This window comes from Conger conger, chromosome 8 (genome assembly GCF_963514075.1).
Source record: "Conger conger chromosome 8, fConCon1.1, whole genome shotgun sequence".
NCBI lineage: Eukaryota > Metazoa > Chordata > Actinopteri > Anguilliformes > Congridae > Conger > Conger conger.
This window is the reverse complement of record NC_083767.1, coordinates 55,870,674-55,885,756: the sequence shown is the minus strand read 5'-3', so window position 1 is coordinate 55,885,756 and position 15,083 is coordinate 55,870,674. Positions and strand designations below refer to the sequence as shown.

Genomic DNA, 15,083 nt, shown 5'->3' with positions numbered 1-15,083 from the left:
TCTGTTTTATGTGTTCTTGTCTTGTTCGGCATTGGTCGCTGTGTGATGTGCGGGGACCTGAAGTGCCCAGCGCACCATGTTGCAGATATGACCAACCGGACCAGGCTGACTGACACGATTTCAATCAGACGCTCATTAAAATTCTGGCTGATGCTCTTTCACACTAGTCCCTAATCTCATTAAACTGTGTTTAAAAGGCAGGCCTCTCTCAAGGCAGAAACATTGGATCAAAGACATGTCAGTCTTTTTTAGATGCTATTTAAATCCCATCCCAATGGCAGTTAACTGGAAGTGGGTTTTTCTGGAAGGTTTTTTCTTTTATTTTTTTTTATTACTGACCCAGTTTTGCTGTTTTTAGACCACAGTGCTAGTGCTGGCTTATCATTTAGCATAACTGAAACACAGGTAATAAATTACACAGCAAAGGCCATAGTGCACCACATCACGTATAACAATAGAGCAACTGCAAGGGGCACATTAACATTAATGCATACAAAACATAGAAGCTATAATAAAAACAAATAATAGACCTTTGTCAGTGACATCCATATCTCCCTCCTCTCTATTTACTGTAAGGGAGGCTCTCTTTGAGGAAATTGGATCTGCAGGCTTGTCTCTAAGAATGCTAATAGATTAGTGTGTCCGAGAGCATAATGCATCCTTGTTGGCTGATGGCTAATCTATATATGGATTCTGTACATTCTCTGTTCACGTCTTGTCGGAGGTAATGTGGTTTCCTCCGCTGAAAGAGGCATCGTCCCCAGCCATTGTGAATTCCTTCCTTCACCATTGCGGTGATACACAGACAGAGGCTGCCTGGGAAGAAAGGAAGCAAGTATTCACTACTGAGCTGTACGTGGCCGTTGACAAAGTAGCGTAGCAACAAGACACCAAAGAACACCCACAACACAACTCACTGTCTTGTTTTCAGTTCCAGTTCCTTCCAACCTCCCCTTGGGCATAACCATCCAGGCAACAATGAGAATTTATTTGTGACCCCCATTGTCATGTTCACACAGATGCGACGTGTCCCTGTGATGCTAGTTGTGTTTATAAGGGTTTACGGTTTAAAGCGCGGGGCAGCATTGGCTCAGGCAGTAAGAGCAGTTGTCTGGCAATCGGAGGGTTGCCGGTTCCATCGCCGGTCTGTGTCGAAGTGCAAGACAACTAACCCCTAAATGCTCCTGACGGGCTGGTTGGTGCCTTGCATGGCAGCCAATCACCGTTGGTGTGTGTGTGTGTGTGAATGGGTGAATGAGAAGCATCAATTGTACAGCACTTTGAATAAAGGCGCTATATAAATGCCAGCCATTTACCATTTGTGAAACGTCCATTGTTAAACTAGTGCTGTGCTGTGCTGTGCATGTGCTGTGCTATAGGAGCTGACTTAACGCTGAGGTTTTACAGTGTGGGCAGGTGTGAACTCCTCTCCCTCTCTGCAATCTCTGGTCGGCCCTCTCCACACTCCTCTCCGTTCTGCGGGGCCTCCCTGGACTCTGCGTCGGTGTGTGTGTTGAGTGTTTTTTGCCCCCAGGCTGTGAGAGCAGCTTCTCTTTCCCACGCCCGCTGCTCCCCTCTCCTGATGACTCCACGAGTGTGAAGTGCCGGAACACCAGCGCGTTTCCAGAAACTTCTTTCACGGCTGCAGACTTTTGAGGTGTTGCGTATCGATTGCGCCTGCCGCAGTGTTTAAATGTTTAAAAGACCGCATGCAGCTTCTGTTGCGCTATCCGTTTTATGGACTCGGACTTGTGAACATGGCCAATGAGACTAGATTTAATGAGTACTTATTGTACTGCGGTTATTTTCACTCTAATTAACAATTAGCACTCAACTGTGTTCTAATGAAATTTTTAGCTATGTAAATTGAAATAATATGGAAGGCAAGAAAAATTTCCCAACTTTGCTCATGTATTTTCAAATAGCAAGGTCACTGATGTACTTGGGTATATTATGATCAGATATGCAAAGTATGTTAAGTGCTGACGAATCGCAAGTGCTGAATAACAATGAAAAGTAGTGCATTTCAGGATCAGGATCGCAAACCCAATTATAGGGCAATCAGCCTGACACCAAAAAAATGTACCTCTTTAATCCCTAATGCCTGACGTGTACTATGTCATCCTCGTCCTGAAAAACCGCTCGCCAGCTCCCACACGGTGTCTGCTATCATACTTTACTCAAATGCCTCCCAGCCATGACACAGATTCCCGAAAATAGCCCGAGACGTCCCTCCCGTATCTCACAACACTCCATCATCGGCACGGTACCTGCCGGTTCTTCCCTGGGTGACAAAGCGCGGCCCATCGGCGTAGAGACCTGGCGCTGCTTCATAATCACTCAGGGCCCCGTCTGCGTCACAGGGGACACGGCGACGCCTGCACGCCGCCCGGCTCTTCACGTACGTCCTGCGGGGCTGTTCAGTCACGCAGTTTAGCAAACGTGGCCTTCCTGGTAGCGTCACGAGATGAAACGAAAATAAATGTGTGGGTGTCTGTGTGTCTAATCAATTATAACAATTATTTGAATAATGAAATGTAACAATGATTTGTTACTATGAAATTTCAGTAAAGGTTTTAAGACACCTACATAATGGTGATTTCAAAAACTCACGTTACAAATGATCTCAATATACAACACAACTGTATATCACTGAATCACTCAGTGAAATCTTGATTGGTTTCTTCAAGACGACCTTTTATTTTTATTTTTTTTAATTGACACAAAATTTGAATTACTCGCTCAATGTTATTCTGGGAATGCCATTAATTGTTACTAGCCAGTGTTGTGAGTAGTGGGTATATTTTCTGTATGTTTAAATTAAAGGGGACAGTCTAACCAAGAATCAACGGGATAGCGTGCGTAATAAATAATGAATTCGGCGAAGGGGGCTGCAGCCGAAATGCTGATGTCAGGGATTCGGTGCAGCATTCCATGGTGCAGGGTTTAAGTGTAGCAGTCTTGTCCGGCGTTCTTATTCTACGATATCCATGTGAGCCGGGTAGCCGAGATGTTGTCTATCGCTATGCATTGTTCGATACTATCTTTGATTGTTTTATGCTTGGCTCCACCGGTTAATCTCCGAAGGGTTTTCAGATGTCCTTCTGCGTGCACTTGCTCCAAGGAGTCGATTATTTGTGTCGGGTCTTCGTCTGTCCCACGGATTACACCTTACGACATCAATTCACTGTGAGTATTTAGAGATCAGTGACGAGTGAAGATATAATATATGTTTTTAATGCGCGTGTTGCGTTTAACATGACAATATAAGAGCAGGTACGAGTATTCCGATTGTTCAGGTATTTCGCGGTTTGCGCAATGCTTACTTAATGTTTCAGTAAGTTGTTTCAGTGTTTATATATTCATGAGCGTTTTTAATAATTCGTCGGATTGTGTTAATAACAAATGCATCTACCTGTGTTGCCGTTTACTCACTGGAAACGTTGTCAACGATAGTTCCGTGCAATTATGAGATGTTTGACATAGATGTGATAGTAGCCTACATATGTTATTAGTGTTTAGTAGCGTCAAAATCTTGATTCATATCTGTTCCTTTTTCCAGGAGCATTGTAAATGGGACATTTTCCGAAATAAAGGAGGCTATGTTCTCACACATGCCTTCTATACAATTACTGTAAGTCAATCTATCATTCATCTATCTTTTTTTTTTTGGTCCTATAAAATCTGAAATAGTTTTCTGCTCAACTCACCCCTTATCCTTCCTAAACAAAAATAGTCAAAGACAATGTAGCTCATACCTTTTAGCTTAGAATAATATACAATTGACAAAAATGCCACCAGTGACATAGAGACAATTAATGCAATCACCCTAATGCCCTTAAGAAACAGTACACCCCGTCTGTTGAAACACCCTCCTTATTTGTAGGCCTATGGGTGATATTATGGGAGTTATCTTTGTGTTTCTGTCATGCACGACTCAGTATCCCAGAGGGTCCCACTGTGGTACGGACTATAAACAAACAGCACTGTATCTTGAGATGCATGCTCTATGTTGACCATCCACAATATAAACTCATCGATTAGCCCTGTTATCGGGAACATTCATACCAACAAAAACAAAAAAAAGATCTGCCCTGGTTCCTACCAACCAAGGGTGAACGAACAGAGCTACAAGCTGTATGAATGCCCCCACGGCACTGGGCAAAAGCTCTGAGCAGTTGGGTTGTGCCTGCTCAAAGCTGCCAAGTGATTGTTAGCAGCTGCTCGCTGGGCACTGACACCAGGAGTCCCACGTGCACATTGAGCCCTTGGTCTGAGGAACAGAGTGTAACTGTCCTACAGGACATTAGGACATTATACCACTGTGTCTCGTCTCTGCTGCCACAACAACAGGGCTCCTGCTGGTAAACACACTGATGGAACAAAAAAACAAACAAAAAAAACAATAAAATAATAATAATAATAATAATAATAATACATTTTATTCATATAGTGCCTTTCCAGAGCCCAAGGTCTCTTAACAAGGTTAAAAAAAAATCAAACAGCAAGAAGCGTACACGGATACAAAGGAAGCTCATAGGTCAAGCAGGTTAGCAGGTGAGTTGAGTGAGATAGGGAGGGGGCAGGTATATATACAGCATATACTGTATACAAAGCATTAAACCTCCATAATAGCCACTTTGATCTTTTAGGGGTGCCAGCAAACCTGATATTGCTGACATGTTTTATAATGTTAATGTGTGTGAAATTGTGGAAAAACTATCATCAAAGAAAAGGTTGTATTGCTAACCCTACATTAAAGATGTAAGTACAAGTGGAAATATTCATGCCAGTATAACCAGTCTTATTATTCCTCTTATCCATAGGCTTCTCAATTCAAATTCAGTCACGAACATAAGGGACGATGCGTTCTCCGGACTTCCGCACCTGGAATATCTGTGAGTGTCTGGTTTCCGTGAGATTACTGACACTGTGCGGCGATTGAGCGGAATAGTAATGTGGAGAAGTGAGGTGACACACCCCAAGGACAACAGCATGACTGTGCAGCACTGCCCCACACTCAGAACACAAGCACTGAGGCTGTCACACACGGGCGTTTAGACTCGCCAGCAACGTTTGTGGTCTGTGGGCATGGACGGTCGAGGACAGAGAAGGAATGAGATTAAAGCTCTGGCATTTCTCTTTAGTCACCCTCAGGAGAGCTAGATTCTGCTCTGGGTGGTAATGTGCAAAATGTTAACTTGACTGTCATTTGCTATGTGTCACAGCAAAAGCAAGCCATTTTTGTAACATTTAATTTAACCTCTATTTTATCAGGAAGTCCCGGTGGGATACATTTCCTTTCCAAGAGAGACCTAGTAAAATAGCCGCGGTACACGGATACATCTTAAAAGCATGACGTGGGCTAAAAGGTTTACAGCGTTCGGTTCTTTTTCACTTCGGGGTGTATTCATTGCAGATGTGCTCTCTCTGTTTTCACAATCTTCCGCCATTTTGATTTGACAGATTCATTGAGAGTAACAAGATACAGACAACGTCTAGATATGCTTTCAGAGGTCTCCGGGACCTGACCCATCTGTAAGTCGCAATTATTGTCATCGTCACTGGATTTCCCATTATTCTGTCACCCATTGGATGTGGAGGTGCATACGGTACAGGACTGACTTGCTGTTGTCTTTCTCAATTGGCTCATCCCACAGGTCTTTGGCAAACAACCACATTAAGGCTTTGCCAAGGGATCTCTTCATCGATCTGGACTCTTTGATAGAGCTGTGAGTTGGCAATTCACTCAATACAGTGATGTACACAATAAGTCATAATTTTTTAACATTCTTTCCAGTATCAATATCATTAATAGCATATGTCCAAGTGCATTTGTACTCAAATGCAGCTGAAACTTTCTTCAAGCAATTGGCATTGCCTCAGAACTAATTATTGTATTTAAACACTTTTATTGCATTTGATATCTACTCTTTGTGCTCCAGAAGGGACTGCATTTAAATTTGCACATGCACACATTAAGCCATACATATTTATATTTAACATTTATTTATTTTTTGTCCATGGCAATGTAGATTTGTGTTTATATGGACAGTGGGTGGTTTTCTTTCTTTATTGTGTGACAACTTGCAGATGACTGAAGGAATATGATGCATTCTGTCATCAGTACATTTGAAGGCAACATAATATGTAAGAGGATCAGTTGAATTTGGATTCAAATTTAATTCCTTCTTTGATTGTTATCACAAAATTAATTATATTTTATTCAAATACATTTAAAAATATTTTGGGAAGAATAGTTTTTTGGCTAGTCATTCACCCCCAAATTAATTGATGATTAAATCAGATTATTAAAATATAAAATTAAATATAAAACACTGTGTTGGAAAGTGAGAAATGTATTGCTTGCAGCCCAGAGTGTGGTACAGTAATTCTGTTTTTGAGATGTGGCTATAAAAAGCACCATGGGTTGTGTATATCAATCCTATAAAAATAATATATATTTCTTTGCTACACACAATAAACCCTGACACACCTGCATCAAAGAGATTTAAAGATGAGATTCAATGGCTCACTCTGCAGCCCACTTTACAGAACTGACATTGTCTACATTCCTATTTTTTCATTTGTGTATATATTGTAAGAAATATAAATCATATATACAGTCTATTTTTTGGTTGTTTTAATGAATCCTTAATAAAGGAGTGGACTTAAGACCGGAATAAGTCCATAATCAGTTACTCAGATGACCACATCAGATGTGGCTCCTATGCACTGTAGCTGTGCATTCGTACTGCTCCCGGAGATACTTACAGCACTGTTGCACTGAGGAGAATTTAAGGACACGCACTCGCCTGGGATTGATTTGCTGTTGATGATATACATCCCCCCCCCCACAGTGACCTGAGGGGGAACATGTTTGAGTGCGACTGTCGGGCCAAGTGGCTGATGACATGGCTGAAAAGCACCAACGCCACGGTGACGGATGTGGTCTGCGCGGGCCCCGAAGACATGAAGGGGAAACGCCTCAACGACCTGGCCAGCCTGCGGAATGAGTGCATCTCCACAGGTGACTCTATAAGCACCTTTCGGCTGGGATGACACCTGCGCTGGCCCAGTGATATAGACACTGAGCTTGAGATAGTATAGACACCGAGCTCTGGAAGGCACAGATACTGAGCTTGAGATAGTACAGACACTGAGCTCTAAAAGGCACAGATACTGAGCTTGAGATAGTACAGACACAGAGCTCTAAAAGGCACAGACACTGAGCTTGAGAGTACAGACACTGAGCTCTAAAAGGCACAGACACTGAGCTTGAGATAGTACAGACACTGAGCTCTGGAAGGCACAGATACTGAGCTTGAGATAGTACAGACACTGAGCTCTAAAAGGCACAGATACTGAGCTTGAGATAGTACAGACACTGAGCTCTGGAAGGCACAGATACTGAGCTTGAGATAGTACAGACACTGAGCTCTAAAAGGCAGAGAGACTGACCTCTAAACGGTACACACTGAGCGCTGAAAGCCATAGACACTGAGCCCTAAAAGGCACAGACACCGAGCGCTGAAATTCACACTAACTGAGCTCAGAAAAGGCTTGCTCAGACATGGTTGCCATGGTTTTGTACTTTGGCAAGTTAGAGGAAACCAGTGTCACTTACACCAGAAATTCAGCTTCCCAGAGGATTGTCCCTGATTACTGCCCTAAGAAATAGGTCTTAAGGGTTTGATGTGAATGTGGACTCACAGTTTCCGCCTTCTTTTCAGTTCTTCTGCAAATTTTTGTTTTAAGCCTGTTATTTTTGATGCCCATTCAACTATTTTGATTTTGGACATTCATTAGTGTTATCCTCCACAGAGAATCAGATTACTTCTTTCTTTCACCCTTCCCCTTTTATGTCCTGGGATGTGCTGTGTGATATGTTTGATAATCCTCCATCCTCTCTGTTCAGACTTTGTCCTCCATCAGTCAGTGGCCACAGAGTCTCTGTCAGTGGACACCTTCTCCTATAAGAATGACGTGTACGTGGCAATCGCTGCCCCCACCGCAGAGAGCTGCATGGTCATGGAGTGGGACCACATTGAAATGACCTTCAGGAGTTATGACAACATCACTGGTAGGCCCTTTGTAATACAGCTTTGATGCTCTGCCTCAGTTAAGTCTGTTCTCTGTGGCATGATCCCTATGGAGACAGAGGACTGCAGGTGATGTAAAATGATTTCCAACATAGCACAGCAATAGAACTGCCAAGGTCTTGCTAAAAGAAGTATCTCAAGTACAGCCCCGCTCATTCATTTTGCTCAGTACAGATTTAATTGTGCCTATTTGATTAGCATACTTCATCCTTAGGCATTTGAAGTTGGGAAATGAATATTAGCAGTTTTTCTGGGTCGTCAGCTGACTTAAAGTTTCCTATATATCATTTTTAAATAGGTCTTAGTAGGTGATATCTGTATGTGGTTCTTCAAAACGTATTTTGGCCGTGTTGTTTAGAAAGTACCCTTTGCGTTTGTTGAAACTCAGGACAGTCGATCGTTGGATGCAAGTCTGTCATCATTGAAAACCAGGTCTTTGTCATCGTGGCCCAGCTGTTCGGAGGCTCGCACATCTACAAGTTTGACGAAGACCAGAGCAAGTTCACCAAATTTCAGGACATCGAAGTGACCAAGATCTCCAAGCCTAATGACATCGAAGCCTTCCAGATTGGCACCGAGTGGTTCTTCGTGATCGCCGACAGCTCCAAGGCGGGCCTCTCCACCCTGTACAAATGGAACGACAAGGGATTCTACTCCTACCAGTCCCTGCACGAGTGGTTTCGGGACACGGACGCCGAGTTCATCGACCTGGACGGGAAGGCCCACCTCATCCTAGCCAGCCGCTCACAGGTCCCGGTCATCTACCAGTGGGACAAGAGCGCTCAGAAGTTTGTGCAGCACGGCGACATCCCTAATATGGAGGACGTGGTGGCAGTCAAAGCCTTCCACATCAAAGAGGAGCTCTACCTGGCTATGACCCGGTACATCGGCGACTCCAAGGTCCTGAGGTGGACCAACAAGCAGGTAGTGGAGGTGCAGGCCGTGCCCTCTCGCGGCTCCATGATCATGCAGCCCTTCTCCTTCAAAGACCGACACTACCTGGCCCTGGGCAGCGACTACACCTTCTCACACATGTACCTGTGGAACGAGGAGAAGAAAGTCTTCGAGAGGTTCAAGGAGGTCTACATCCAGGCGCCGCGGTCCTTCACCGTGGTGTCCACGGATCGCCGGGATTTCCTCTTCTCTTCCAGCTTCAAGGGCAACACTCAGATCTTTGAGCATATCATCATTGATCTCAGCTTGTGAATGTCGGTCAGGCCCCGGGCTTCTTGCCCTGGTCCAATCTCCTCCTCTGTCAGTTAGAGATTTGAGAGAGAGAGAGAGGGGCGGGGCGGGGGGGGGGAGATAGTCTGAGGGACAGGGAGAGGATACTTGCGTTATCAGGTTTGAATTCATACTTTTTTTTTTTCCTGCATTTGTATAAAAGTTTTCAAATTAAAATATCTCTTGCAGCACTCTTTTAAATATTTAATATGCACAGGAATTGACAGAAGAGAAATTAGGCTTCTTCAGCTTTATCGTAGAGGTTAGAAAATAACATTCAAAATCACAGTAAAGCCGTTTTAACTTCAGTTTAGGAAGATTTAAAAAAATATTTGTCGTGTGACTTTAGTTGCCAAATATTCTAGTGAGACAAGAATTGCCTTACCTCTTCAAAGACTATGTGTTTTAAGCCCTTTAGCATCCACTGGCATTGGCCTTGTTCATGATTGTCACCAGTAGAGGTACTGTACAAGCTCCATTTTGAATGCAGATACTGTAGACCCTCATAAGCACAAATTCCCAGACAAGACCACACTGATGGATTCAAATAACCCTTTACCTCAAATGGTCAAGATATATTGTGGTCTTTTCTGCGTTGTATTCATTGTTATATGACATTTGCAGTGTTGCCAGTAGGGCCCTAGAGTGTTCTTGGCATTTTTCAGCATCCTATCAGTCAATCCGTTAGGTCAGGGGTGTCAGACTCCAGTCCTGGAGGGCCGCAGTGCCTGCAGGTTTTTGTGGTTTCCTTTCAATCAGTAGCCAATTAAGGCCTTGAGAACAAGGCGTGTGTACTCCTTAGCCAATGAAAGACTTTCAAATTCATATCTTGTGCTGATGCTCACCAAAACCCAGCAGACACTGCGGCCTTCCAGGACACCCCTGCATTAGGTGAACTGACTGATTCTAGCTAACTTGATTCATATCTTCTTATGCAGTGGGACCTGCCCTGGGTTTTCTCTTCCAGTCAGATTTGTGTCATTTCTAATACATTTTCTACTTAACTTTTAGTTAAATTAACAAGTTGTGCTTGATTTTAGTGGAGTTTTTTTGTTACTGAACTCATAATTTAGGGACTTATACTTGCTCAGTTCCATTACTCATGACTAAAGACAAATTGTTTTGTGTACAGATTGAATCAAGGTCTGTATTTCAGTGTATGCTTGTTTTGATACTAAAGCTTCACTTACCTTTATACATAATCTCAGATATTGTTCAATACTGCATCGTGAAACTATTTTTTATTGCAGTATTATAAAGTCTTAACATACTGTATAGAGACAATAGGCATAGCACAAATCCCCAATAGGTTTATCTTTCAATCTGAGTAAAATTAATGTTGTGACAGGTTGGGAAGTTTGGGTCGTACTTCAGGGAGTTTAACTAGGGGTGAATGAAAGTTCTACAGGACAAGTGTTTTGAAAATGATCCACGGGAGAAGAGAGAGAGATGGAGTGGATTCTTTGTCTCGCTCAGCGTCCTGACAAAGCACGTTCTTTCTCCCAGCATTCACCCAGGCCGCGTGTCTGAGGATGATGAACTGCACCCTTTGTGGTAGCTGTCCAGATTAGAGTCCTTCCACACGTAGAGTTCTCTCTTTTTCCATCCCATCCGCACGTCACTTTAATACAGACGGGCTTGTTTTTCGCTTGCCAGTTTGGCAGACCTCGGGAGCTCACACCATGAAACTTAAAATGATTGTGCTTACTGCCAGCTAAAATGGTTGAAGTAAATAACGTTTCATGTATGGCCTCCTGGGTGGCCTAGAAAAGGAGAGGTTTTAAAAGGACCAGCCCCTTTTTGGGCATTTCAATAAATGAAGACCAGGAAGTAGAGATGTGGCCTGTACCTTCCAATATTTTGCCACTGTCAGTATTGTTTTGGACGCGTTTAAATGGGGTGAGATTACATTTTTAAATGTGTTGGGCATTGTACCTACAAGGTTGCGGTCCACTTCTGCCAAATGTCCAATGTTCTGTATGTTCTGTCATGTTCCTCAGTACTGGTCTGAGTTGTCATATCATCATAGTGAATTAACTTTTATTATTTATTTATTTTTTATTCCAGAACGAACAAAGGTTGTTGATTTTTCCTGTGTGGATATGTGTGTGGAATATACATTTCATCATCTGTCACAGTCATAAAAAATCTGTTATTTCCTTTGTGTAATACAATAATGTAATTGAGTATGAAATCCCAACTTTAACATTGATATTAACGATAAGGAAATTAATATCTCTGTTTTCAGTGTCTAATGCCACTTGGAATGCCATCGAAATGGTTTGCACACAACCGATACAATACTAATGCAGCCAGTTGAGAGCATGCTGTTCCATAAGGAATGTCCAGTACATTCATATCTGATGATCTTGAAATCTTGGAAAAATCTTCATTGCATCCAGTACTACTATCACTCATATGGAATTCCTTTGGTATTGTGTCCTATGGCATTACTTAATCACGTATGCAAGCTGTATGACATGTAATTGTTTTGTATCAGGATAGAAACTTGGTTTTAAGCTTATCGAATGTTATCCATATCATTATGACTATTCTTGAAACTGAAAATAAAAATGCTAATGATTAAGAATGGTCTCCCTTCATCTGTACACATTCTCTGATGAGCAAGTAGAACCTTATTTTGATATAACTCCTGGCTTTTGGTGGATGTCTTTGGACAGGGTTCAATCAAGGTATTACAGAATAAATGATGGCCATCAAACTAGCATGTTTGGCAGATGAGTTAGATACCATGGAATCCAGGGTGACAGTACTGTAAATAAAGTGGTATAGTTACTGTACTATACATGAGAACATCTACATTCTTGGTATTTACAGTACATTACAATATTTTAAACTGAACTAAATGCATTAAACTGTTCATCGTTTTCATTTTAAAAAAAGATCATTCTGATTCCCCTGACAAGATCTATTACAAGAATAGATATTTTAATACATTGCATACACTATTATTGATCATCTGACAAAATAAGACAACTCACTGATGAATGCTTTAGCTGAACATCTTTGGCCAGTGAACATTGATTAGTAGTGAGGAAGGACCACACAGATAGAATATATGGGTTTCTATATAATTGTAGGGTAATCCATCCATCCATCCATCCATTATCTTAACCCGCTTATCCTGAACAGGGTCGCAGGGGGCTGGAGCCTATCCCAGCATACATTGGGCAAAAGGCGAGAATACACCCTGGACAGGTCGCCAGTCCATCGCAGGGCACACACACCATTCACTCACACACTCATACCCACGGGCAATTTAGACTCTCCAATCAGCCTAACCTGCATGTCTTTGGACTGTGGGAGGAAACTGGAGTACCCGGAGGAAACCCACGCAAACACGAGAACATGCAAACTCCGCACAGAGAGGACTCGGCCGACCGGGATTCGAACCCAGGACGTCCTTGCTGTGAGACGGCAGTGCTACCCACTGCATTGTAGGATAATATGACACATTAAAAAAACATACAAATTTGCTGTTGCATTGCCAATGAAATGCAGAAGGGGTGCAAAAGGGTGACTTTATGCTCATTTGCATCCCTTCAGACATAATTTGCTGGAAACATTTCCACAGAATGATTAAAAAGAGGCTGGGTTGTGGTGACAGGTGTGCTTATGTGAGTGAGGTAAGGTAAATGGTCTGCTCAAGGCAACTTTCCCCTTGATTTTGAAAAATAGATTTTTGGAACATTATTGTAGAAAAAAATCAAATAAACGAATGCATAAAAACAAAAAAGACCGAGTCAGGTTTTTTTGGTCCAGACACAAAATAATATGAAATTTGGTGCTTCATCTATGTGATCATAGAAAGGTCCAGCCTACGTGGCAGTGTGAAATTAATCACTCACGGAATGATGCTACACCAGGAGGGTCACTAACCAGAGAAATACCATTCTTGCTCTTAATGTTGTATTTTGAAATAAAAACAGGATAAAAATCTAAACAGTAAATGGCTTCTCGTGGTTCTCCGCATGCAATTCAAATCACTCACTCACCATACCCAGCTGTGAATGGTATTAACCCTGCCTATCTTCAAACCGTATACAAACCAAACGTCTCAACTCAGCCGTCTGTCCCAGCTCTTTGAGCACCTGGCAGCCACTCCTTACGGCCCTGGCTCTTCTCTCTCCTCTCTCCTCATCCCCCGTTGGAGGAAAGACCACAGTCACAAAGTAGGATTCACTGGCTGCACGTTTTTCATAAACATTAAAAACACACACTCAAACTATGCCTCAATGTTTACGTTTAATTTTTTTTTTTTTTTTTTTAGTTTCCTTTATCTTGCGGGTCTTGAAACGTGCATCTTGACAATGCCACTTAATGTTGCCGGTCTCCAGCCCTTGTGGCGTTTGCTTACAACAGCATGCGAAGTGCACTTTTGTAAGTCACTTTGGCTAAAAGTGTCGGCTGAATGACTAAACTGTCAGTAGAGGGCAGCAGAAGGATGCAAGCATGGGACCAAAAAATGAATGTGACCCAAAGGGGCTAGGAGACTGAAATCACTATAAAAATCGACCTTAAAACCCATTGTCCAGTAAGTACTTTGTGATGAACCTAATTTCATTGTCCACTGATGTAGAAAAAATGATAATGTAATAATGGCAGGTCTTAGTTCCCTTATGTGACAAGATTTTATCCTCATACGACAAAGACGCTGCACCCTCTGACGCTGATTGACAGCATGGCCATGAATAAGAATGAGTATAACCTATATTTGGCATAGCGTTGCAGTTAACGTCATCTGATACTTGCACAAAATACAGACGTTAACTTTTACTCTGATGCTTGTTTTGTATGCAAGGATAAAATTATTGGGGAGATTAATTCGCAGGATGTATATTGTAGGGAGGTTTGCTATGGTAACATTCAGGTGAAAATGCTTAATATAATAAAACACTAGATATTTCCCTTTCAGATCGAATCTCATCTATCTAGACGCTATAGGCCTTATATACCCCGTGCTTCACCGCTAAGCCGTAATCACGGTTGGGACAAAAAAAAATGCAGTATTAAATATATTTACACGTAGGCCTACATCGCAACGCTAATAATACGTAACTATGATGAAAGCGGAAGATTTAAATTTTTCATAAACTATACAATCCAACGTTACCGAGCTCAGGTACCCCATCTTGTGTTCAAAAATAGGTACTGGTACCATTACGCCAAATGCGATAACACGTGGTCTACCTAATGCAGGTGCAACAATTCACGCATTGATGTTTCAAAAAAAAAATATATATATATATATATATATATATATAAAAATGAACATTTCACATACTGAATATGCACTAGTCGCCTGTACATAAAGAAACGTCCGACAATAAATCATACTTCCACGGCTTGCATTTTAAAGGATGGATGCACCCTCAACAATGAGTATGATTATAGCCGAAGTGTGATTCTCCAAAACACTTGCACCCTAGAGCGGCCAGCAAAATAATATTTAAAGTATTGTACGACTCATTTGTTACCTCTTTATCTTGGTTGGCATGTTTTGCATTGCTTGCGTTTTTATGTGGCACTTGCTGAGTAAAAATAATTTTGCAACTCCAAAAATTATTAGACGCTATAACATGGGCTGTTGTACTTCAGATTTGACGCAATATGCTCTGTATTTCTCGGCCAAAGAAGGATTGTAACCTCAAACTAGTCAAAATCCGGTTCCTTGTACTCTACATCCTGGCCCCGCCCTTCTGCAACAGCTGACGTAAGTTAAACGGCAGATGATAG

The 15,083-nt window shown here is 42.1% G+C and overlaps 1 protein-coding gene across 1 annotated transcript; it reads left to right on the top strand.

Annotated features, from left to right (window-relative positions):
* The first annotated feature begins 2,916 nt into the window (after positions 1 to 2,916).
* Positions 2,917 to 9,365, top strand: lgi2a (leucine-rich repeat LGI family, member 2a). The gene is made up of 8 exons (XM_061252490.1): positions 2,917 to 3,189; positions 3,563 to 3,634; positions 4,827 to 4,898; positions 5,467 to 5,538; positions 5,661 to 5,732; positions 6,861 to 7,030; positions 7,919 to 8,083; positions 8,491 to 9,365. Exons 1-8 carry the CDS (start codon positions 3,011 to 3,013, stop codon positions 9,306 to 9,308), a joined length of 1,620 nt encoding a protein of 539 aa, XP_061108474.1. The 5' UTR covers positions 2,917 to 3,010; the 3' UTR covers positions 9,309 to 9,365.
* The last annotated feature ends 5,718 nt before the right edge of the window (positions 9,366 to 15,083 follow it).

Excerpts from the sequence above, each read along its gene's own strand:
- lgi2a (XM_061252490.1), top strand. The coding sequence starts at position 3,011 with ATGTTGTCTATCGCTATGCATTGTTCGATACTATCTTTGATTGTTTTA. Across the intron at positions 4,899-5,466 it reads CTTCCGCACCTGGAATATCT|ATTCATTGAGAGTAACAAGA; the intron begins GTGAGTGTCTGG and ends TTGATTTGACAG. Across the intron at positions 7,031-7,918 it reads GAATGAGTGCATCTCCACAG|ACTTTGTCCTCCATCAGTCA; the intron begins GTGACTCTATAA and ends CTCTCTGTTCAG.